The 26,488-nt window shown below is 34.1% G+C and overlaps 1 protein-coding gene across 1 annotated transcript in view; it reads left to right on the top strand.

The window, feature by feature from the left end:
* Positions 1-26,488, top strand: part of GluClalpha (glycine receptor alpha 1) — a 204,368-nt gene that overhangs the window by 139,208 nt on the left and 38,672 nt on the right. The window contains exon 4 of the mRNA XM_089095053.1: positions 16,624-16,706. Within this exon, the coding sequence (XP_088951179.1) occupies positions 16,624-16,706 (83 nt within the window). The remainder of the gene's footprint in view (positions 1-16,623; positions 16,707-26,488) is intronic.

The raw sequence follows: 26,488 nt of genomic DNA, 5'->3' as shown, positions 1-26,488 counted from the left end.
CTGAACACGTTAAGTTCCTCTATGAATTGTATCTGCACCAATCCCGTTGTGCCAATTGCTTTTATTTTATCGTATGACTCCTGCCAAATACTGTAACAATAGTAGATTTTTTTCGGCTTTTCCACAAATATTTTATCGCAATTTTTAATTATTTTAGTTAAGAGCGTTGTTTATCCCGACATTGATGGCCCACACGGAAACGATCTGAATGGTGTTTTAAATTGATACATGTTCCCTTCAACAGTTCACCTAGACAACTAACTGTAGACTATAGTTGTCTAATGACTAAATAATTTCCCTACTAGTCCCTTCAAGAATAATCAGAAGAACAAAATCAATAAAGAATCATATTTCTTGTATTATAAAAAACAGCACTTTACAGAAAACAAAGAAAAATAAACTTTTTTTTAATTTATAATAAGAAAAACATTTTAAAAAAATGCACTAGAAAAAGCACTTTAATAAATATACTTTATTTATAAATACAACATTTAATGAAAAATACGCAGAATAATATCACTTTTTTTTAATTTGAATGCAATATGTATATTTACAAAAGTACAAAAATCTGCTCTAAGTAAAAAAAGACATCTTTGGTAGTGGCGGCGCGCCCCCCGCTGGCGGCCGGTCGCCCCCCCCCCCGGGCCGCGAGCCTCCCCCCCAAGGTTTTGGGAAAAATTTATTGGACTTTACTGAAACCAAGACTTTCCCTATGGCTAACACATTCGGCTCGGTCGGAAGTTAAATAGTGTCCCAGGGGGAGGGTAGTCACACCGTCTTGACAAACATAGACCTTGTCGGAAATGGTACTCATGGCAATTTTATCTATATTTACAGTGAAGTTCCTGTAGTTGAGTGAACGAATTGCCAACAATTTGGCTCGTGGAATTGTATTTTCAACAATACAATTCCTAGAGATGTCCATGTCGAAATTCTTATCCACATAGCGCGGGGGTACTCCTTTGCAACGTTTTTTGATTTCCTCGTCGTGTTTCTGTATAAAGTACACCTTTGGACTTACATACATACCACGGGAAATCATGTCGCTTCCCGTTTCTGATTTAAAAAATAAAAGCTGATTTGGTGCCCGACGTTTCACTAGCTCTGGCTAAAGCCCACTCCAATTGGTGTAGTCCATCCGTGAGCTGATGATTTCACCGTGCACCAAATCATCAAGTAGGTTTGGGGTTTTTACTTTTAGCAGTAGAGAATCTGTGTCCCAGTAGCAGACCTCTACTTGCCCCTTCTCCGGCCACTGTACCCTAGCCACATTGTAATAGAATTCCAACATGAGCTTTTTAGAGATCTCCAAGATCGCACTTCCTGCAGCAATATTTTTATTCAATACAATGCTTCTTTTTTTTCTATTCAATAGTACCATGTCCGGGCCAATGATTGTAAAGGAAGTGTAATTTGGATCGGCAATAATTCGAGCACATTGTTCGGGATCGGTCACGACGTCACAACGATTCCTATTGCGAACACTCTCTCACATTTTACCAAAAGCCGAATTCAAAATGAGCTTATAAATTTCTTTTTCGGCTTTCGTCTGCGCTTCCGAAAATTTCTTGACAAAAGTGTCAACAAACGTTTTCAGATAGGATTTTTGACTAAAATGGAGGGCTCTATGAACGTTTGTGACGTTGAAACCGTTGTTGCACATCCATTTTAAAGCCACATGATGTACAACAATATTTTTTTTCGGCAGAAGGTCAGCAATAAGTTTTTGTTTTGAAGGTGACTAATGCGATCCGTCCACCTCGACTCAACGTCTATTGCGGGGGCTCAAAGAGTCCCTAGTCACAGGTCTATTGATGCATGGAAAAAGAAAATCCTTTACTGAATCGTGAAGCTCAACTGGTATCTCCCCATCAATTTCAAAAAACCATCCAGCCGGCCCATTCTCCTCAACACTGTCAATGTTGGGAAAATGAGGAGCTTGAGGGTCATTGAGCCATTTATAGTTATCGCAAGGTAGCGCATAATGGGACATGGCCGAGGGGTGGAGAGAATTCATATCAAGGAAAACTGCATCTGATTTTGTCCCCGTCTTCTCTCCAGTTGGATCAGTTTCCAAGATACGATCCCCGTGAAAAACGTATCCAGCCCTCATTGACCTCTCGATGAACAGGTGCTGATCGATGTCGGTGATCAGCCCGATTTTTTCCCCGCTAATTTTTAGGATGAGGTCCATTATCAGACGAGGAGATGAAAAATAATATCCTAAATCAAGGTTAAATTCCCCATAGATTTTGTCCGTATTTTGACACATAATGTCTAACAAATTTAACACATCACTCGACAAATACAGCTTGCAGTAGTCAAACCCAGTTTTACATCCTCCCTCTGCCCACACTTTTTTAGCAAAACTGTATTCATCGGGGTGCACCTACGATCGTGTAGACTGTCGTAAAACAATTTGATCGAGAGAATAGTTTCCTCCACGAATCCCGACATGGAACAGTAATAATCATAAGGATATATCCCCTTGACCTTCAACAAATCACATAAATTATTTGGAAATTGTTGCTTGAGAAGGGGGAAAGCGTTGCAGCCGTCATCGTTTTTCTGCACTTGAATTAATTCGCTCAATTATTTAGGGGAAAAACTGTAGGAATCTAAAAAGCGAATTTTATTCGTGTACTCAACGTTGTCTTCAACATATGTCCACATAAATCCCAAACCAAGCAACTTTTCCGATGATCTAGGAATTATTTGGTAGGAAAAGGTGTCTATCATCCATACATCATCCACAGTTCCATTTCTTTGAAGATGTGCCACTGATGATAGCAAATAATTTAGATCGTATTTAGAGTTATGTATAAAAACCGAAAGAATGATGTACTGGTTAATTGCTAAATTGCATGAGTTTTGAGCCCGTCCTCGAAAGTTACTTTTCTCCATTGAATTAGAGTCAATAAGATGATTATGATCCTGGACTGCGTCTTTTGGGACAAGAGCTCTCCTACAAACCCAACAAAGTGTCCCCTTTTCTAGAGCCAGTTGCTCCTTATCTGATAATGACATTGGGTAGTTGGTGTGACGCAATCGCGAAATTGCACCGTTTGCTGTTTTTATTAAAGACACCAGTAACTTTTCCATGCTACCCTCCTCATCCATAGCCAAAAAAAACTCTTCCAGCTGCATTTTATTATTGGAATCGCGACGGCCATGCGCATAGGAACACGCAACTAGTTTGTATTCCTTGACTATATTTGGCATTGATGGGTCTGATACCTCCACTAGTCTTGATTCACAATCCAAACATACTTTATCAACTTGTAGCAGTGAGTTTTGGAAATTTTTAAATTGTAAAGTATCTCTGCCTTCTGCCGGCATTTCTATATTTTGATTCCCATGAATTTTGCAATATCTCATGTGATCCGTGAATGTTCATTCAGATCTAAATGAGGAAAGGCATATGGGGTAGTAGTGAAATTCTCCTTTGTCCGTGCCTTGGGATAAGAGTCGACTTATTGCCGTAACGGGGAAAAATGTCCATTGGTATTTACATCTTTGGGGAGCTCATAAATAACCCAAACCCAATTTTTAACATTATCTACCGACGGTGTCCTAACTGAATATAGAATCCCTTTTTTATTTGGTTTCTTTCCCCCATTTACAAATTCTGTGTCATACTGGAGAACAACCAGCCCCAACCCAAGATTTTCATTTGCTTTTTCAAATATGGTTATTTCTTTTAAGGACACCGGATACTTCCCCTCTAAACAGTCAAAATTTACTTTAGGGAAATTGTCTCCACCGTTACGTGCAAGTCCGTCGAGATTTTTATTGTTGAATCGGTTTTCAAATGTTTTATGGGCTGCTGCTAAAAATGCATATTTAAAGCATTGCAGCCCCGTGTCAAATTCCAAACCCTGAACCCCTTTGGTAGCCGACAAATCTGGGTGGCATTTTATTTGTCGGCTACTACCCGCCCCTCAAAAAATAAAGTTTTTTTTAAATCTACTGAGATTCAGATCGATGTGTTCAATATATAAAATTGTGGACCCACTTCCCCTTTCGTTAAATGTGTGGCCAAAATTGATATTAATTTATTAACCCAATTGAAAAAGTTACCCTCAAATTCATTTAGACCAGGGTAAAAAGTTTGGTTGCCAGTGGAAAAATGAAAATAAAAAATGTCCCCAGATGTCCCCTTTTGTAAATAAACTTTTTGATTTACCGATGCCTTAATCCCTCCCTGACCCCCCCATTTCTGAATCTGAATCTCAATAAGTGCTCGAATTTGGTCGATGTAGGTATGAAGAACATTTACAGGGTCTGTTAAAATGAAGCTCCCGTCAACCACGTTTTCCTCGGGAGGATTAAAATCTACCCTATGTGTTTGCAAGTGACCTAAAGCAGATTCCAACAAATAAAATTCACGTAGTTCCGGGGACGTGACACTATTTTCATGTCCTGCACCTATTTGCACAGGATCCAATTCACTAATTATAAAGTCATCGTCAAAAATGTCTCCGGAAACATTAGGTCCAACAATTTGCATAAGGCTGTCCATTTCTTCAGTTGTAAATTGAAAATCCAGTGGGATACTAAATGACGTACCTTCACTAACATCATCCGGCAAGAGGGGACAATTACCCATGATATTCTGAAGTCCTGGGCCAGGGAAGGCAGTTGTTTTTGTAGCTTCCCCCTGAAACTAAAAAATGAATGGATTGAGTTTTTTTTTCTTTGAGGAAAGTTTTATCACAATTATAGCACACTATTTTTTTTCTTAGTCGGATTTATTCAACAATTTTTTTTTCTTAATTGGATTCGTATTTATCAAACAAATGCATAATAAATTACAAATTTTTTGCTTATAGCATTATTTATAAAACAAATGCATAATAAATTACAAATTTTTGCTTATAGCATTATTTATAAAACAGGTGCATAATAAATTACAAATTTTGTTAATAGCACGCACACACACACACACACACACACACGCGCACACACGCACAAATACACATACGCACACACACACACACACACACACACGTATGCGCACACACGTTCACACACACACATGCGCACACACCCGTACACACATCGCAACGTTTGACTAATAGCAATGAAATACGGTAAAAAAAAATCAACTCAATAATTGTCTTAATAGCTCATTAAAAAAAACTGACTCTTTTTTTCCTACAAATCTAGCCATCCATAAATAATAGCGATCAGATTCCTTTTCCTACAAATCTACTCGTTTAATATTGTTTTTTTTTTCTTAATTGGATTCGTATTTATCAACAAATGCATAATAAATTACAAATTTTTGCTTATAGCATTATTTACAAAACAAATGCATAATAAATTACAAATTTTGTTAATAGCACACACGCACACACACATATACGTACACGCTCACACACATGTGCACACACGCGCACACACACACACACGTACACGCTCACACACAAGCGCACACACGCGCACACGCACACACACACACACTCACACACACATGCGCACACACTCACACACACACACACACGTATGCGCACACACGTTCACACACACACATGCGCACACACGCACAAACACATCGCAACATTTGACTAATAGCAATAAAATATGGTAAAAAAAATCAGCTCAATAATTGTCTTAATAGCTCATTAAAAAAACTGACTCTTTTTTTCCTACAAATCTAGCCATCCATAAAAAATAGCGATCAGATTCCTTTTCCTACAAATCTACTCGTTTAAAAATCTACTATTTGTAATAGCAATAACGTAAATTACATTAGGTAAAAATACATACATTTCCAAATTCAGACTGCACTTGTGTGTCGGATGGGGCGGTGATGTCCGTTTCTTGCATAGATGCAGCGGCGATGTCACTGGCTTGTACAGATGAGCCAGCGGGGTTCACCATCCTGTGAGCAGCCGCCCATTCTCTTTTCTGTTTTTGGCCAGACTGTATTTGCTTGGCTCCCGATGGCCTAGCTATCTCCACTTGTTGCATTGAAGTAACGCCATTAGCCTTAGCTCTCTTTTGAGGAGGAGAGTAATTGTAGCAATTTTCCTCCTTAAAAAGAAGACAAAATTTAGTATGGAAAAACGATTTCCCCTTTTTACAGAAGAAAAAATTAAGATATTTATGCATACTTTGAACTAACTATGGCTAAGTTCGTTAAAGGCGATCTATTTTCTTGCGACAGCACAAAAAAAATGATCATTGTTCCTTTAGTAGTCACGCAATTAGACTAAAAAACTAAGATATTTATGCACACTTTCAACCAACTACGGCTAAGTTCGTTAAAGGCGAGCTATTTTCTTGCGAAAGCACAAAAAAAAAAAAAAAAAAATGCTCATGGTTCCTTTAGTAGCCACGCAATTAGACTAAAAATTAAGATATTTATGCACACTTTCAACTAACTACGGCTAAGTTCGTTAAAGGCGAGCTATTTTCTTGCGAAAGCACAAAAAAATGCTCATTGTTCCTTTAGTAGCCACGCAATTAGACTAAAAATTAAGATATTTATGCACACTTTCAACTAACTACGACTAAGTTTGTTAAATGTGAGCTAAAATCCAAATTAATACAAAACTTAAAATTTCTTCCCAAGGAAATACTTTGAATACGATTTGGATGTATATCAATTCTGAGTTTCTGGCTAGAATTACACAAGCCCCGTCTTAATCACCAAGCTTTTGTTTTCTTAATTCAGATAAGACACGTTTGAAGTCGCGTTCCAAAAAAGACCCTTTCTGTAATTATAAACACATGTGGTTTTAGACCGGAAAAAAGATTTTTGATAATGGGAAAAAAGGACATTTCGAACGAAAAGAACTAAAACTAACGAATTAAACTCGTAAACAGAGGAGGGGAGGGGGGTTAGATTTACATAATAGAAAAAAGTGTGTATTTCACGTTTTCTAGCGACTATAATCATCATATTGAAGGGTTTGTATTGTTGGGGGGAGGGGGGCTATGGCCCTGAATTTGAAATTACTAGTGGGGTGGTAAAATGATTTTATTTGGAAATAAATTAAGAAATTTACTAAGCTTTACTCACATTGTAAATTGATATATCCATTGCTTCAATGTCAATAATATTTAATGTATTATCCATGGTATGTTAAATCATTATGAAAATTTAATCGTAAGGTGTGAGCATTTTATGCAAAATCTCAAGGACGAATAAAAGATCACTCCTTTTATTTGTAACCAATCATCGATCAACTTACCGTATATTGAGCAACCTCCGCTGTCTCTGATTGGCCCCCTAAAAAACGGATGTTGCCTCAAATACCACTCTGCTTGTGTTATATAATTTCGACTATACTCTCAAAACAAGTTGGACCACTCTATAGGTTGCCGGCTTTTTAAAATGTCCACGTGTAGCCACGGTGCACATTCTTGTATAGTTGATGTCAATAAAATAAAAAGCCAGTCTGGTTGTGTTTTTAAACCTTGACTATACACTCAAAACGTGTTGGTCCACTCTATAGGTTGCCAGCTTTTTAAAATGTCCACGTGTAACCACACTGTATATTCTTGTGAAATTCCTTGTGCACTTGATATCAATAGCAAAAAAAAACAGTCTAATTCTCTTATACAACCTTGACTATAGTTTCAAAACGTGTTTAATCACTTTATAGGTTTTGCATGCTTTTTGCAATGTGCACGTGAAACTGTGTGAGGGAGTACTGACTCTCTTTGAAAAGGTGTAGAGCTTCTATAGAATTCAATATTAGCATTCTACTACTATTGTTCTTTTGCTGCCTGCTAATTCGTACAAAACTTATTGATTAAATAGATACTCCTCTATTTTATTTCATTTATTTGAGAGAAACTCAAACTTGGCTAGCATAATTTATATTAGCTTTTAATGGTGGCTTGCAATTTAAAAATAGAGCAGAGTGATACTTGGTATTGGTAATTTTTTTTTATTAATGCATCAATAGTTTCAAAAATATCGCTACTTCTCGATACCCGAAGAAACTAAATAGCGACTAATTAGCAATCATTTAGTCCATTTGGACTACACCAATTGCTATATGATGCTATATATTGACCCTCTCTTGAAGAAAATATATATTAACACCAACTATTTGATCCTTCTGGAATGTACCGTAGAACAGGAGCTGTATCTAAGCTGCTTTACGGAATCAGATGAATTCAACTCAACCTCCATTGTCAATAGGACTAAAACATTACAAATTTCTTCTACAGGTTCTCCCTAGTCCGTGTCAAGAGAGACTGCAATTGGTGCTTTTTCTGTAATTAAATAAAAAAAGCAAGTTTTTACAACTGAAAGTAAGGAGCAACATTAAAACTTAAAACGAACAGAAATTATTATGTATATGAGGGTTACTCTTTACGTTAAACTCTTTTAATACTTTTAAACAAAGCTTCTTATTGTTCTAATTAAAAGAACAGCGTTTTGGGAGTCGTTCTTAAAGCAATGGAAAAGTATTCATACTTTAGCGTAAAGAACAAGGTGTTGAGGAGGAGCAGTCCCCCTCATATACGTAATATTTTCTGTATGTTTTAAGGTTTAATGTTGTTCCTTACTTTCAGTTGAAAAAACTTGTTTTTTATTTATTTTCTGATCGGTTTTTAATTAATACCAGAGAATCTGGCTACGCCTCCATGGATAAATCCCTCCTCCCCACAGATTTATTCTCTAGACAATTCAATCTTGGTAAAAATTTACCCCAGACAAATACCCTTAACATCTCCACGCGTAAAATTGAGCCGGCAATGAGAAAGTAATATATAAGAAGAATTTCGTATAGGAATTCTGGCAAATTCCCCTAGCGTCAAATTTCCCTGAAAAATTTAACCCTTAGAAACTACCCTTTCCATGGAAAATCCTCCCCCCCCCCCGAAAAATGTAAGCATACTTTTCAATAAGAAATACTATACGTAAAACTGGGCAAATTTTGTAACTTAAAGACCTTTCCCCACGTGCTGTGGGGGGTCATGATATCTCCAAAGGCATCGTTATTCAGCCTTTTAACTGTGCTGAAGAGGCCAATTATTTCTGTCACATAAAAAGTCCACTAGAACTTTTAATTGTTGTTCAAAAGAGCCCTCTCACGATATTCTAGAGCCGCTGGGTCAATAAGATCACCCCTGGGGGAAAAAACAAACAAACAAGCATCCTTGTCTTTCTTCTGGCAAAAAGATACACAATTCCACTTTTTTTTTTTTAGACAGGAGTTTGACACCTCTATAGTAGGGTTCTCTAATACGCTGAATCTGATGGTTTGATTTTATTAAGATTATATGACTTTTAGAGGTTTTTCTTCCTTTTTCGAGAATCAACATAAAAATTTGATTCTTTTGATATATCTACTGGTATCAAAACTCTGTTTTGTAGAGTTTCGGTTACTATTGAGCCGGGTCGCTCCTTACTTACAGTTCGTTGCCACGAACTGCTTGATAATTTTTCAGGCGTACAAAATAATGGCTCCTGTAATGAGGGATGTAGATTTTTTCCTTTGGTTGAAGTCAAAGCTCATTGTTCCTCTGAAATGTTACAGAACACCTCTGAAATATTCAGAAATATATGCATATTTTGACAACTTCTTTGCCTTCAGAACGGCCTTCTTCCCATCATGGATTTTTCAAAATCCAGAAGTTTCCAAAAAAAAAATTTGACACATCTTTTTTTGTTCAAACTATTTGTTGACGTCTACTGAAAAAAAACCAGTTATTTAGAATTGGCATAAGAAAAAATCTGCTATGGTTATCAAGTCGCAAAAACATATTTACAGTTTAGCAAACTTCTGCTCTTATCCATGGTTACAAATAAATTTGTCGATTATAACTTCTAAATTCTTAGTGCCCTACGATATACAGTTACAGATACTTATGAAATGTTTTGTATCGAATGTCGATTCCCTAATATTTTGTTAATATGTCCAACTCTATGGAGAAACTGCTTCTGTAAAAAATATCAAAAAGAGGCAGATTGATACAGCTTCTAAAACTGGAATGAAATGAAAAAAAGGAAAATCTTTGCCTTACGGGCAGTTCCTTATGGAGATATACTAGGGATTTGTAATTGGAGATAAATTACAGAATATTATGAATATGGTTTTTGAAAAAGGAGAAGTATCTAGCGATTTTACAAAAACTTTAATTAAACTCCATATAAGAAGAGGGATAAGAGTGAGTGTTTAGCTTGATTAGCTTGGAGGTGATTAGCTTGGTTTCTGTAGGAAACAAATTACTTGGTATGATGATACTTTATAGACTGAGAGATACTGTTGATGAAGTTTTAAGAGAAGAACAATATGATTTTAGGAAGGGGAGAGGATACATCGGCTAAATTTTTACTCTTAGAATAATAAATGAGAAGTGCCTGAGTCATAAGAACGCTTTAGTTCTCAGTTTTTTAGATTGTCAACAAGCGATTAACTCAGCCGATAGAAGAACTTTAGTGAAGATCCCATCCTTGTATGGTATACCTGATACATAGCCTACATTAAAGTGATTAATGCTATGTACGAGAACATCATTGCTGCAGTTAAGGTAGGAAATGGAGTTAGTTGCTGATTTCGTTTTGAATCAGGAGTTAAGAAGGATTGAGCTCTATCCCCATTAATTAGGGTCATTTTCATGGACTTTGTCCCAAGGAACACGGAAGGAGAGCACGGAACCAAGTGAAAAAGTAAAACTCGAGTACACTTAGATTATGCTGATGATTTGAGTACCCTAGATGAAATTACTAGCAAAATGAATGGTTTTAGGTGTTTTTAAGGGTGCAAGTATATCTGTAAAATTAATGTTAAGAAGACCAAGTCGCTGATACTGGGAATAAATGAAGGTGAAGAGGTCATGTTGGGAAACGAGAAGATTGATCAAGTGGAAAGGTTTGCTTACCTGGGTAGTATTTACAGTAAAGATGATAAAGAGCTCACTGGCTAGTGTTCTTGGGCCTCAGGCTGCTTGGTGCTGCAGTGGGTTACTAGTACTAGTTGTAGTAGATTTAGTGGCATAGACTAACAAACCTTCTATTTGCTCCGGAAGTATTTCTTTTCGCTTTTTGTTATTAATGGTATATACTGGACATTTTATTTCTCTAATTGGATTGATCAGATCGTCGTCAATTAATATCTTGTCTTCTTCAAGCTCAAATTATGAGTTTATTTTACTTATTATGAATTTATCGTTAATAATGCATGAGTTTATTTGACTTATATACTTGAGTCATTATATTAGCATTGAATCGTTATATGTACTATCATAGATTAGTCATTACACTATATTATTATTCATTATTAGTCTTCATTACATTATTACTCATTATTACATTATTCATTCAATACATTATTATTATTTTTATTCATTACATTATATTATTATATTATTAGTCACCAAGCGTAGCCTATTTTCATTACAAATAAAGGGAATCAACTTGGTTGAATCCAGCACTGCCACCGTGTGGCATTACTTCTGTTGCAACTGTGAAGCCTAAAACATAGTTATTGATACTTTTAAATCAATTAGCTTCTCAGAATTTTAAATTGATTGCAAATTCCTCCTCTTTGGGCTAAAGTCGTAGTTTGGTGCCCTAAACTGTCACCCAACCACCCCTGCTATTTCGGCTTCTGCCCCCCCCCCCCATCTGGAAAATTTTTAATTAATACCAAGGGTGCACTGCCGGCACCCTTGCTCGTAGTGACATTGTGTTATTAGTATATATTATCAGGAAATGGGTATATATTAGTATATGATTAACTCATTCATTATAAATGAGTTTATTATGCCAAATAAACTTATCATCATATTGATATATGAAGACTAAATTATTTTCAAGGTCAAATCATAGGTAGGTTAAAGTACAGTATTGAAGGTGCTGTTTCTCAAATTTATTATTTCAGATGAATTTATTTTGCAGGAACTGATGACATAAAATATTGATGACATAGAGTGACAATCTTACTTTAGATTTTGATTTCTCTTTTTTGTGAAATTGCTCCGACTTGGTCAGTAACGACAGTAATGATATGTCAAAGACATATGTCAATGACAGTAAATGGGAAAAAAATGACAGTAAATGATATGTCAAAGACACATCCTTACTGTCACACCTAAGGATTGCATCTGACACACATTTCTCTCACAATTATCAAAGTTACGATAATTACCAGCAAGATAATGTAAATCAGGAGAATCTTGATTGAGCACACATTGCTTAATGATTTCCTACACAGAAACGGGAAAGGTGACACTCCACTCTGTCCGTTTAGCAGTGTAGTAAATTGTTAGTATCTCCTCGTTTGATGTGCTAATTATTCCTTTCTTTATCCACTTTTGATATATTGTCTAAATGAGCTGTTAATCTTCTTTCCTTTTGATTTGTATTTACTTTGTGTTTGTAAGCTTACTCATTGATACGGTCCGATTTTTATTAATGTTCATAGTTGATATCTAAAGTGATAGGATTATTATTTAACTCGTAGTACTTTTTTCTCCCTCTTTTATTTTATCAGTAGTTTTTTCCCCTTTCTATATTTTGTTACCTATACAGATTCGTAAACGGTTTTGAAAATTATTTCCGAAATTTTAGAATGTTAGTCACAACTTCAAAGTGAAAGTATGTTGAATTTGTTTTTTCGATAAAGCAGGAAGCATTGAACTGAAAACACATATACAAAATATACAATTAAAAGATTTTGAGAATTTAAAAAAAAGGCGGCTTAGAAGGTTGTTTTGTTTACCAAAAGCCAGAGATAAATTACGGAATGGAAAAATTGCCTTAGGATTTTAAATTGTTATGGAAAAATCAAACAGTTCGTGGTAACGAACTGTAAGTAAGGAGCGACCCGGCTCAATGGTAACCGAAAGTCTAAAAAACGGAATTTTGATACCAATAGATACATCAACAGAATCAGATTTTAATGCTGATTTTAAATATATAAGCTTCGTCTTACATCAAGTTTAGTCTTACCCATCAAAAGTTACGCGCCTGAAAAAATTTGGCTGATTTTCGACAAAAGGGAAAAACACCCCCTAAAAGTTATAGAACCTTAATGAAAATCACATCATCATATTCAGCGTTTAAGAGAACCATACTGTAGAAGTTTCAAGCACCTATCTACAAAAATGTGGAATTTTGCATTTTTTGCCAGAAGAAAGATCACGGATGCGTGTTAATTTGTTTTTTCTTTCCCATAGGGATAATCGTATCGACCCAGTGATCCTAGAATATCGTAGGAGGGCTAGTTGGAATGGAAATTAAAATTTCTAGTGCCCTTTTTAAGTAACCAAAAAAATGGAGGGCAACTAGGCCAACCTCCCACGCTCATTTTTTTCCCAAAGTCACCCGATCAAAATTTTGAGATAGCCATTTTGTTCAGCATGGTCGAAAATATGATAACTATGTCTTTTAGGATGACTAAGTCCCCTGAAGTCCCCGGGGGGAGGGCTGAAAGTTATGAACTTTACCCAATGTTAACATATAGTATTGGTTATTGGGAAGTATACAGACGTTTTCAGGGGGGATCTTTTCTGGTAGGTGGGGGGGTCAGTGGTTATATGGGAGGATCTTTCCATGAAGGGCGTTTTCATGGGGGAGGACCGTTGCTATGAAGGAGGCGCCGGATTTCCCATCATTATTAAAGAAAAAGATCAGAAATTAAATAAATAAAAATTGTTAAAAAAATTAAAAAAAAATTGTTGAACTGAAAGTAAGGAGCAACATCAAAACTTAAAACGAACAGAAAATATTACGTGCATGATTGGGTTCACCTCCTAGTCAATACCTCGCTCTTTAAGGCAAACATTTTTTAGTACTTTTATAAGAGCTATTTATTCTAATTAACAGCCTTTGTGACTAAGGGGTCATTTTTAAAGAATAGGGACAAAATTTGAGCTTTAGCTTAAAGAGCAAGGTATTGACTAGGGGTGAACCCCCTAATATACGCATTAAAAATATATGAATATAGAAGTTCGTTACGTAATTTAATTCGTAAGTTAAGTATATTTATTACTAATAAAAGCGTTCGCAAATAAAATTTAACTAGTTTAAAAAAAGCCATTTAACCAAATAAAAGTAAAATTAATATGCGAATTTTGTTTTAATTATTCATGTACGGTGAGGCAAAATCAAAACCTGCGTTAATTCAAAAACGTTCAAAAATTAAATAAAAAAAAAGTTTTTTTTAACTGAAAGTAAGGAACGACGTTAAAACTTAAAACGAACAGAAATTATTTCGTATATGAAAGGGGCTGTCCCCTCCTCAACGCCTCCTTCTTTACGCTAAAGTTTGACTTTCTCACAACTCTATTTTTGTCAAACAATAGCAGTCTGGTTTTTATTAAGGAGAAATCACTCTTTGAAAATTTATTACGCCCCCTGGCATTGTGTGCCCCCAGGCCCGGGCTTAGTGGGCCTATTAGTAAATCAGGACCTGTGCACTGGGGACGGTCGAGCGGAGGTCTTGGACGAAATATTTGCATTGTTTTATTTTTATTTTCACTTGCTGTAAATATCCTCGTTTTTCTTTCTTTTTTTTTGAGTTTTTCTCATATAGACCCCGTTTTTCTTCATGTTCATGCATCCTACTATCCAGGCTAATGCTAAACATTCCTATCCTTTTTGGGGACAGAATAAATTGTTGGGTAAAAAATAGGGATCTCTTTGTGCTTTTGCCTTTTGTGCAACATCAAAAGCTGAACATAGCATCGGAATTAAACTTTAATCCTGATAAACTATTAGGATTTTCGTGTTTTAATAACTTCTCAGTAGCTATTTACCTTTGATTTTAAAAGACACTGATATATGGACAAGGAAAGAGAAGAAATGTTATTTGGGCTTGCAACCCCCCTTGCTCGAAACAAGGATCATTATTTTTTCTATTTTTTCTTAAAATTCTATTTATTTCCCGTGTTATTCGCCTAATTTTTGCATTATATTTTAAATTTCTGGCCGCTTGGATTGTCGGTTAAACAAAAAAGTGTTCATTGGTTCGTGTTTAAATTTTAACTATGTCAGAGTGTGTTAGAAAAAAAGATATAAAAGGTCGAGTGATATATCTTGGTTAAACTAATTTAAAATATCAAGCCAATGTAACTAGTTCTGTTGCTGATGATGCCTTGCAACTTCAGTTTGGTATTTAGGGATTATATTTTACTTTGTGATCTAGGTATTTTTCGGAGACCACACTACCTTTCCATGACGTTATTCTTGTTAAAAGTTAAAAATTTTTCCTATTGAACTGTTATTTTTACTTTATGATCACTAGCATAGCGTGATTATGACTTTGATTAGGTAGCTTAACGTGATTGTGACTTTGGACCACATTTTATATAATTAGCAGTATGATCTTTCCCTATCTCACCCATTATAAAAACCCGGACCGAGGTGCGAGTGCTCCAGAGAACGTATAAACATAAGCGGGAGGAGCTTAATACGGGTAGACAAAGAATAATCACCTACGGAACAAGTATTGACAAAACCACTTGGCCGGCTCACCAATAAGTGGACAATAAGTGTAGAAATAAGTGGGAGGAGCTTTTTGTTCGCACCGAGAATGAAGAGCCAGAAATCATCTGCGGTAAACTTACTGGATAATTATATAAACTGTGCTTTGGACTGAATGTCGGAAAACTTTTCACTCGCACCAACCCCTTTTCTACTTACAAATTGAATCGTGAAATTTAAATCTGGATTGTACGCTAGCGGTCCTGTGAATAATTCAGATCATGCAGACACTCCTCAACTGAATAGCTGGATCATGAGTCTATGATCCAATTCCATTAATTCGGCAATTACAAGTTCTAAAATACAAGCTTTCCAAAAACTCGTGTAAAATCCGTTACCATCTTAATTAAACTTACGAAAGGTATGAACAGTATGAAGTAATCCTAGCTAAAGATTTTTAACTGTCTTGAAATTACTGGAAATTATATAGATAGACACCCAATCATTAGAGATATTTTATTGAATATTAATAAAAACAACATACATTAAGCACAAAATAAACATTCAGTGGTCCACGGGAGGTGTTGAAAGGGCTCGACTTGGACTTCGATTCAAAATCTAGTATATTTGAAACTACACAACAAACATCTGTTTTGCATCATGCAAAAGTGTCCCAAGATTTCCCTGGGATTGTTGGTTAACCAATAACGACTGTTTTGAGACTTCATTCAATATTACGTTTCAGAATTCACATGAAATCCACTAACAAAAATTTTTGAAAGTATGTTCAAACGTGATAATTGGTGCATCAAAAGAGGTGCATCAAAAGAGGTGCATCAAAGTTCGGAGCATCAAAGTTCAAAGAGGACATTTTCAGCGCATTCAGGCAATTATTGAACGCCCAGTATGTTGTTACGTTCTAAACTCCTGTATTTACAAAGTTTATATACAAATTATAATGTTTTGGTTTTACTTTTCTCTTTGTGGTCATATTTCTGTGTTTACAACTGACCTTTTTATCTTGGCTATCATGTACGATAGATAATTTCTGACAAACCAAAATCATTTTTGTGTTGAAATTCGAAAGCATCAAACAATAATAAGCATCAAATAAGCATCGAAAGCATCAAATAAGCATCAAACAATGGAACTGTTCATCATTTTTGAAGCAAAACCGTTATAAAACCTGATTTGAACGAAATTTAAAAAAATATTCCCTATTCTAGATTATCTTTGACTTTGGCCTGTCCAATGAATCTCAAATTATATCCCCTGGATCGTCAAAAGTGTATGTTGAGCATGGTTAGCTGTAAGTATTTTAATTGATTTTTGCTTTCAGTTCTTTAAATTTTTTTTTTTTTAACGCTTCGATTTTGTCTATCCCATGATTTTGATATTTTTACGGTTGTTCCATTATTCATTTTTGGGTTACTTTTCTTCATTTCAATGATAAGATTGACTTCCCATAAGTAATTACAGCATTTATATCTTTAGTTTTAGCAAAAAATCTGTTGTAAAACTTTGGCTGTATCCATTTCAAAATTGAGATTTATTAAGGAATTTGCTACTTTTGTTTGCTCTTCCTCATTTTCAAGACAAGCGTGATTACTATGAAGTATTTCAGAACATCCACATTTCATTTTTAATAAGCAATGTAAAAAAAAAATATTTTCTTATTTATTTTTCTACTTAAGCATGTAAAGAAAAAGAGGGTAGTAAGCTTATTTTTTGGCAGATTTTTCACTCGCGTTTTTTTTTTTTTTTTTTTTTTTTTTTTTTTTTTTTTTTTGGCGTTTGCTACTATCAAAAGCTTATTTTTTGCAGATTTTTGGCTTATGTTTTTTATTTATTTGGAGCTCGCTCCTATCAAAAGCTGCATTGCAGCATATCTTTTTCATTGAAAATTTAAATTCCTGATTTTATAGTTTTCAAGATATGCATAGTTAAGTAAATCTTCACTTTATCAATCTAATCCAATCTTGTCCCAAGCTTAATCACGGATAGAGTATATATTTTTCGCGTTTTCTACAGCTTTGAAAAGCAGGATTATGTGAAATCAAGTCCCCTTCATATTCAAGAAATGATTAATATATTCTTACTTGAAGCACAAATTGCGTTTGTAACAAAACGCAATCAAGAAAAAAAGACGCAAACGATCAAAGAATCCACAACGCTACTCATTAGACTTGTCTTTGTCTTTATAAGTTCCTCATGAAATTGTCAGATGGCGATGATATATTTTTTATTATATTGCGTAAAACAAAACAACTAGTTCTTAAATATAATCTAAAAGCCTGAGTGGAACAAAAATATTCTTTATTGGACGGGAGGGCGTTTTACCCTCTTCTCTTACCCTTTCTTCTCTCTTACCCTCTTCACAAATGCTTCTGCATAATTGTGCTGCTTTAGTAACATTTTGGTCTTGTCTTCTTTTTTCCTGTATTATATGCATATGCGCATAATATCATACATTTTAGATATAATATTAAATTAAAAAAGCTACATATAATTCTTCTGTAGAGCCAGCAAGGATGATTTTCGCTTGTCCTTTAGACAGAGTTTACAGTGATTGAGTTGAAGCGGAGTGTCATAGTCCATACCAGAGAAAATTATCTTAGTTTTCTAACTATCTTTTAGTTTTTTAGAGGAAGGTCCATATTGAAAGTCCATCTTAATGAGTAGAAACCAAGTCCTATGATAAATCAGACTTAAAACGGTCAGAAATTTTTATTAAGGAATAAATAAAAGCTAAAGCGAACAGAAATTAAAATAAATAGTCACGTCAAGCACAAAAATGATAAATAATGATATAGATGAGTACGGTATATAAATTGTAAAATGAATAGAAATCAAGATGAATACTCATGTCCAGCTTAAAACGAATGGAGATTACTATAAACAGGAGTTTAGGTATTGTTCCGCTCACCCGTAAACATTCTAAAGTTCATAGAATCATTTCCGATTTATTACGTCATTTGTGTTCCATGGAAGTTTCAAATTATTAGCCTTAGCTATTCCTATGATATTTTAGATAATGAATTTCAACAACCTGGAGGTATGGATTCCCTATTGTTTTAATTCTACATTCCCCTCATTACCTCTAAGAGTTTCGAGTAAATACAATGAGACATTTCTAAGATATTGCGGATACGCCCCTCTGACAATCTGGATGCACATAGTATCTATAAGATTTGTTCAAGATTCTCTTCTACATTCCCCAGGAGTCAACTTAATACCCTTAGTAGCTCCTGGGATATCATATACACTCTTTTGACAACCGGGATATTCATAGTGTCTTTTAATTTAGATTAACATCTCCCGCAAAATTTCTCTGAAAGTCTCACCATAATATTGCAGACTATTTTAGATATGCTGTTTTGATAACATGTGAGTACATAGTTTTTTTTTTACTTAGTTTAAAATCCTCTCAATGTTCCCTGAAAATTTCAACTTGATACTCTCAGTCATTCCTGAGAAATTTTAGACACACCTTTTTGACACTCTGCTTGCACATAATTTCTTTTGATTTATTTCAGCACCCCCTCAAAATTCCATGTAAGTTTCAATTTAATATCCGTAGGTATTCCTGAGATCAAAATTAATACGCGCAAGCAGGCCCTTTTAACAACTTAGATGCACACAGTGTCTTTTGATTTAGTTCAATATCGCCCGAAACGTTCCCCGAAAGTTTCTATTTGATAACCTTAGCCGTTCATGTTGTATTGCTGATACGCCAGTAGGGTAAGAAGTACCATTTCTACCAGACATATAGCAAATACCATGTTATTCTAGCAGACGTATAGGAAAACATTTCTACGAGACGTATAGCCAAACAGGTTTTTCTGGTAGTTAATTCTAATCTAGAGGTCAATACATCTTTCAAAGAGGAACGAGTACGCACTACTGGTACTAGTATGATTGATTTTTTTGGCCAATTGTCTTTAGTCAAGACTAGTTTTTTTAGGAAAGTGTCGTTGCTAGAGCTAACTCTCATTGGAAAAAAGGGGTAAAAAGCTTTTTTTTTTTGATCAGAATTGCACAATGAATGTATCGTTTGACGTGGGCATTTCTTATGAGCCAATCAGAGGTTGTTCAATATACGATAACTTGATTTGTGGTTGGGATTTGAATAACAGAAATGGTTATGTTATTTGCTTGCGTGTATAGGAATTCCCGTGTTATTTGCTTGCAGGTATAGATATTCCCTTGTTATTTGCTTGCATGTATAGGAACTCCCATGTTATTTGCTTGCTTGTATAGGAATTCCCAGGTTATTTGCTTGCGTGTATAGGAATTCTCCTGTTATTTGCGTGCGTGTATAGGAATTCCCATGTTATTTGCTTTCTTGTATAGTAATTGGAATGTTATTGACTTGCGTGTATAGGAATTCGCATGTTATTTGCTTGCGTGTATAGAAAGTCCCATGTTATTTGCTTGCAGGTATAGATATGCCCTTGTTATTTGCTTGCATGTATAGGAATTCCCATGTTATTTGCTTGCGTGTATAGGAATTCCCATGGTATTTGCTTGCATGTATAGGAATTCCCTTGTTATTTGCTTGTTTGTATAGTAATTCCCATGTTATTTGCTTGCTTGTATAGGAGTTGCCTTGTTATTTGCTTGCGTGTATAGGACTTCCCATGTTATGTGCTTGCATGTATAGGAATTCCTATGTTATTTGCTTGTTTGTATAGCAATTCCCATGTTATTTTCTTTCGAGTATAGGAATTCCCATGTTATTTGCGTCCTTGTATAGGAATTCCCATGTTATTTGCTTGCGTGTATAGGAATCCCCTTGTTATTTGATTGCTTGTATAGGAATTCCCATGTTATTTGATTGCATGTATAGGAACTCGCAATATATTTTCTTTCTTCTATAGGAATTACCATGTTATTTGATTGCGTGTATAGGAAATACCATGTTCTTTGCTTGCATATATATGAACTCCCATGTTATTTGCTTGCATGTATAGGAATTCCCACGTTATTTTGCTTGCGTGTATAGGAATTCCCATGTTATTTGCTTGCATATATAGGAATTCCCAGGTTCTTTGCTTGCGTGTATAGGAATTCCCACGATATTTTAAGGGCTTATGTCCCCCCCAGGCTCTTATAAGAGTTTATGTCCCCGTCCTATGCTATTCCAGGAGCTTATGTTCCTTCCTATGCTATTATAACGGCTTTTCCGTGTGGTTTTTCTTTACTTGGTACCCATTAAAAACAAAAATTTTGTGTTAAATAAGTAGTTCTTACATCTTTTAAGAGATCTTTACGGGGTTTGAGACACTCTGTTGCCTGATTCCGTTTGATTTTTCTTTACTTAGTTCTCATTAAAAACGAAATTTTTGTGTTAACTAAGTAGTTCTTGTATCTTTTAAAAGAGCTTTACAGGGTTTGAGAGACTCGGTTGTCTGATTCCGTGTGATTTTTCTTTACTTGGTGCCCATTAAAAAAGTTGGTAGCGAAAACCCCGTGTGGATGAGTTGAAATAAATAATTTTAACAAGAAATGGGTGAAAAGTGTTTTGGGGGAGATGTGTTGATTGAAAGAAGGATTTTTTAGCGAATTTAAAGTGGAGGGTGAGTTGCTAGTAAAAAGTCTAAGCTAAGAGGGGTTTTTGACTTTAAACTCTAGTTTTTTGTAAGAAAATTGTGGAAAATACAATTTGTTGGTTAATAGGTGAAACTTAAGTCCAGGTATGGATCCAAAAATAAACTATTTCTGTAGAATCTGAGCTAATAAGGGTGTTTGACAATAAACTCTAGTTTCCTGTAAGAAAATTATGCAAAATAAAATTTTCGCGTTCAAATATGAAACTTAGGTCCATTCTCTGGTTCAAATGTGGAAAAACCCAAGTGAATTATTTAGAATAGAAATTTTTTTACAATAAATGACTGAAAAGTGTTTTGGAGGAGATGGGTTAATTGTCAGAAGGATGTCTTTGCATAGTTATAGTGGAGGCCGAGTTGCTAGCGAAAAACCCGTGTGGATGAATTGAAATAAAAAATTTTAACAAGAAATGTCTGAAAAGTGTTTTGGGGGAGATGGGTTGATTGGCAGAAGGATGTATTAGCGAAGTTATAGTGGAAGGGAAGTTGCTAGTGAAAAATCTAAGCCAATAAGGGTTTTTGACCGTAAAATCTAGTTTTTTGTAAGAAAATTATGGAAAATACAATTTGTTGGTTCATAGTTGAAACTTAAGTCCAGATATGGATTGAAAAAAATAACTATTTCTGTAGAATCTGAGCTAATAAGGGTTTTTGACCATAAACTCTAGTTTCCTGTAAGAAAATTATGGAAATTAACATTTTCTCGTTCAAATATGAAACTTAGGTCCATTCTCTGGTTCAAATATGAAACTTAAGTCCAGTTTTGGATATTCATAATAATGAAGACTGATGGTTATAATTAAATATCTTTTTTTTAATAAAAACAAACTATTTTTTTTTAACTTTGAAATTATTCAACTTTTTTTTTGTACGTATCTTAAAATGATAAAATATGGCTATGGCTCTAACAATTATAATCTGTAATTGGTCAGCGATACAATGTGACTTTCCCACTGATATTCCACGTCCAGATATCAACACTACCTAGTCTATTGCATGTATTGAATCAATATCTTTTACGCAGTAGTACGATAAACACATAACTCATATCTTTTAAAAAAGTGAAGATGAAGCATTTTAATAAAGTGTGTTCACATGTCAATGTTATTGTAGCATTGAATGCTGACAAGGAGAAGTATTTAAACTAAGAAACAAATAAAAATAGTAGCAATGTTGGAAATGTATGTATGCATTATCATGAAAGTAAGGAATTCAATTCCTTTGGAGTATCAAAAAAATTCAACTGTTTTTAGTGTGGAGATACAAAAGTGAGATATCAAGAGATGATAGCGCTCAAAGAAAATTACAACATAAAAACAATATTTGATGAAGAGGGACATCTTTTTGCCTGTGCTTGTGGTAACATGCTACCTATTGTTATACCCCATCGTCAACTTTCAGGTATTAGCATTCAACAGACGATCAAAAGAAGACATGCATACTCTTCTACTAATATCATAAACCATATCTTGTCGACGTGCCGAAACTTTTACCTGTTTAAAAATAATGTTTTAATAGACAGCGAAATTGACATAAAAATAAAAAGTGCATTGCCAGAAAATAACACTAAGGAATATAAAGATGAATCGATGAAAAACAAAGTACCAGCAAACTTCAATACAATAAATGAAACAATTAATGAACCAAATAATAGCACAGATGAAGTGCATATTAAACATGTGGATGACCCCCCAGTAGAGATGTGTTCACATGCTAGAATTATTGTAGCATTGAATGCTGACAAGTAGAAGTTTTTGAACAATGAAACAAGTACAAGAGGTAGCACTATCGGAAACGTATGCGTGCGTTGTCAGGACTGTAAGAAATTAAATTTCTTTGGAGTACCAAAAAAATTTAGTTATACAAATGTGGATATGCGAAAGTATCATTTCCAGAGATGTTAGTACTCAAAGAGAATGCCAACATAAAAATAATAGTTGATGAAGAGGGGTATCTTCATGCTAGTGCTATAGGTAACATACTACCTATTGATAGAACCTTTTATCGTCTTTTAGGTATTAGCATTCAAATTAAAGCAAAGAGGAAAAGAAAGGCCTACTCTGCTACTAATATCATAAACCATATCTTGTCTACGTGCCTAAACTGTTAACTGTGTAAAAATTATGTGATAATAGACAGTGAAATTGCCAGAAAAATAAAATGGGTATTGTAAGAAAATATTACTATCGAATATAAAGATGAAACGATGAAAAACAAAGCACCAGCAAATGTTACTGTCATTGATCAAACAGTCAATGAATTAAATAATACCAAAGATGAAAAGCATATTGAGCCTCTTAATAAGACACCATTAAAAATTGTGCATGATTTAAAATGGAATAATGATTATTCCACTGATTTCGAGCCAAGAGAGGACAATAACTACAATATCAAGACAGAACATGGGGAACCATTTTATTGAACAGATTCAAAATGTCCAAAGTTAATCATTGATATTAATAATGCATCATAATATATTTTTGTATTAATATTCTACATAACACTATTTCATTAAAAACATTACATTGTTATGTGTTCATTATTTTTTAGAGTAAGCTAGCACATCAAGCGTTTAGAATGTCTATTAAAACATCGACGATGTAAGAAAAGGAATTTGCGTACATCTATTGTCAAACACATGGGATAACATTGTCAAAATCTAGGTATCAGAATGAAAAATTGTAGGTAAGTAAGTAAGCAAGTAAGTAAGTAAGTAAGGAAGTAAGTAAGTAAGTAAGTAAGTAACAAACTCTTTCTTGTAGTCACCTCATGGATACATAATGCAGAAATTTCATTTAAGAAATAATGAAAAAATTGTAAGCAAGTAACAAAAAATTGTAAGCAAGTAACAAAACCTTTCCTGAAGTCACCTCTCGGATACACAATGCAGAAACTTTCATTCATAGAGAAATTATAAAAAAATTGTAAGTAAGTAGCAAATTCTTTCTTGAATTCACCTCTGGATAAATAAAAAAGACATTTCATTCAAGAAATTATGACAAAATTCTAAGTAAGTAACAAACTTTTCTTGAAGTGTGCCTGCATAGCGATACACAATGCAGAAATTTCATTTAAGAAATTATCAAAAATTGTTATCAGTAAAGTGGCGCGCCACTCTAAGTGAACCTAGATCAACCCAACTTTTTGGATATCTCTCTCACTATGGCTCTGTTTGTGTGTCGTGTCTGTGCGTGCCTCGTCTCTATGTGTGTGTCATCACAGAGACGACACAGAGACGTTAATTTTTTGCAATATATAGGAACCAGTGGTGAATCCCCGCTCGTTTGGAAAGGTGTCAGGTAAAGGCAAGCAAATAGTATGAATTTTCAAAACGTGTTTTATCACAGGTAGAGGTCCCTTAGTATGAAATTTCTGTATTTTTGCAAGTAAACGGCGAATTCAAGAAGGAGGTTTGTACTTGCTTAGAATTTTTTCATAATATCTTGAATGAAATGTCTTTCTGTATCCAAGAGGTGAAAATCAATAAAGAGTTTGTTACTTACTTTTCTTTTTTTATAAGTCCTTGAATTCGATTTCTACATAGTGTATCTAAGTCGTGAAAACAATAAAGCGTTGTGTATCCAAGAGGTAACTTCAAGAAAGGATGTGTTAATTATTTAGAGTTTTGTCATAATTTCTTGAATGAAATGACTTTTTTGTTTATCCAAGAGGCGAATTCAAGAAAAATTTTTTTCCTTACTTGCAATTTTTGATAATTTACTAAATTCAGTTTCTGCATTGTGTATCCAAGAGGTGACTTCAGGAAAGAGTTTGTTAGTTGATTACAATTTTTTCATGATTTGTTCAATGAAATTTCCTTATTGTGTATCAAAGAGTTTACTTTCAGAAAGAAATTGTTACTCACTTAGAATTTTTTTATAATTTCTTGAATTAAATTAATACATCATTTATCTGAGTCGTGAAAACAATAATGAATTTGTTACTTAGTAGGACTTTTGTCTAAATTTATTGAATGAAATGTCTTTTTGTTTATCAAGCAGGTGAATTCAAGAAAGAATTTGCTACTTGCTTACAATTTTTTCATAACTTCCTTAATGAAATTTTTACGTTATGTATCCAAGAGGTGACTTCAGGAAAGAGTTTCTTACTTGTTTGCAATTTTTTCATAATTTCTTAAATGAAATTTTTGAATTATGTATCCACGAGGTAGCTTCAGGAGACTCTTTTTTAGTTAATTAGAATTTTTTCGTAATTTCTTTAATGAAATGTCTTTTTTAGTGATCCAAGAAGTGAGTTAGAGAATTATTTAGCTACTTACTAACAATTTTTTATAATTTTGTAAATTAAATTTCCTCATTGTGTATCCACAAGGTGTATTCTATAAAGAGTTTGTTACTTGCTTACAATTTTTTCGAAATTTCTTAAATGAAATATCTGTATTGTGAATTCAGGAGGATGATTCAAGAAACAGATTGTTAATTACTTAGAATTTTGTTATAATTTCTCGAATGAAATGTCTTTTTTATTGATCCAGAAGGTGAAGTAAAGAAAGAATTTGCCACATGCTAACTATTTTTCAAAATTTATTAAATAAATTTTATGCATTGTTTAACCATGAGGTTACCTAAAGAAAAGATTTGTTAAAACCTTAGAATTTTTACCTAGTTTATTGAATTACATGACTTTTTTTTTGTGATTAAAATTTTGTTATTATTTATTAAATGGAGTCTCTGAATTGTCTATACGAGAGGTGACTTCAGGAAAAAATGTGTTACTTGCTTACAATTTTTTGTTACTTGCTTACAATTTTTTCATAATTTCTTAAATGAAATTTTAGCATTATGTATACATGAGGTAACTACCAGAAAGAGTTTGTTACTTAATTACTTACTTTCTTACTTCCTTACGTACTTACTTACTTGCTTACTTACTGACCTACAATTTTTCATTCTGATACTTAGATTTTGACAATGTTATCCCATTTGTTTCACGATAGATTTATGCAAGTTCCTTTTCTTACATCGTCGATGTTTGATTAGACATTCTAAACGCTTGATGGGCTAGCTTACTCTAAAAAAAAATGAAGACAAAACAATGTAATGTTTTTAATGAAATAGTGTTATGTAGAATATTAATACAAAAATATATTATGATGCATTATTAATATCAATGATTAACTTTGAACATTTTGAATCTGTTCCATAAAATGGTTCCTCATGTTCTGTATTGATATTGTAGTTATTGTCTTCTCTTGGCTCGAAATTAGTGGAATAATCATTATTCAATTTTAAATAATGCACAATTTTTAATGGTGTCTCATGAACAGGCTCAATGTGATTTTCGTCTTTGGTATTATTTAATTCATTGACTGTTTGATCAATGACAATAACGTTTGCTGGTGCTTTGTTTTTCATCGTTTCATCTTTATATTCGATAGTGATATTTTCCTACAATACTCATTTCATTTTTCTGGAAATGTCACTCTCTCTGATCACATTATTTTTACACAAGTAAAAGTTTA

The sequence above is a fragment of the Artemia sp. Qi Xiang Cuo genome, chromosome 9 (genome assembly GCF_049724085.1).
Source record: "Artemia sp. Qi Xiang Cuo chromosome 9, ASM4972408v1, whole genome shotgun sequence".
NCBI classification, from domain to species: domain Eukaryota; kingdom Metazoa; phylum Arthropoda; class Branchiopoda; order Anostraca; family Artemiidae; genus Artemia; species Artemia sp. Qi Xiang Cuo.
The sequence above is the reverse complement of the archived record's forward strand: the minus strand, read 5'-3'. Positions and strand labels throughout refer to the sequence as shown.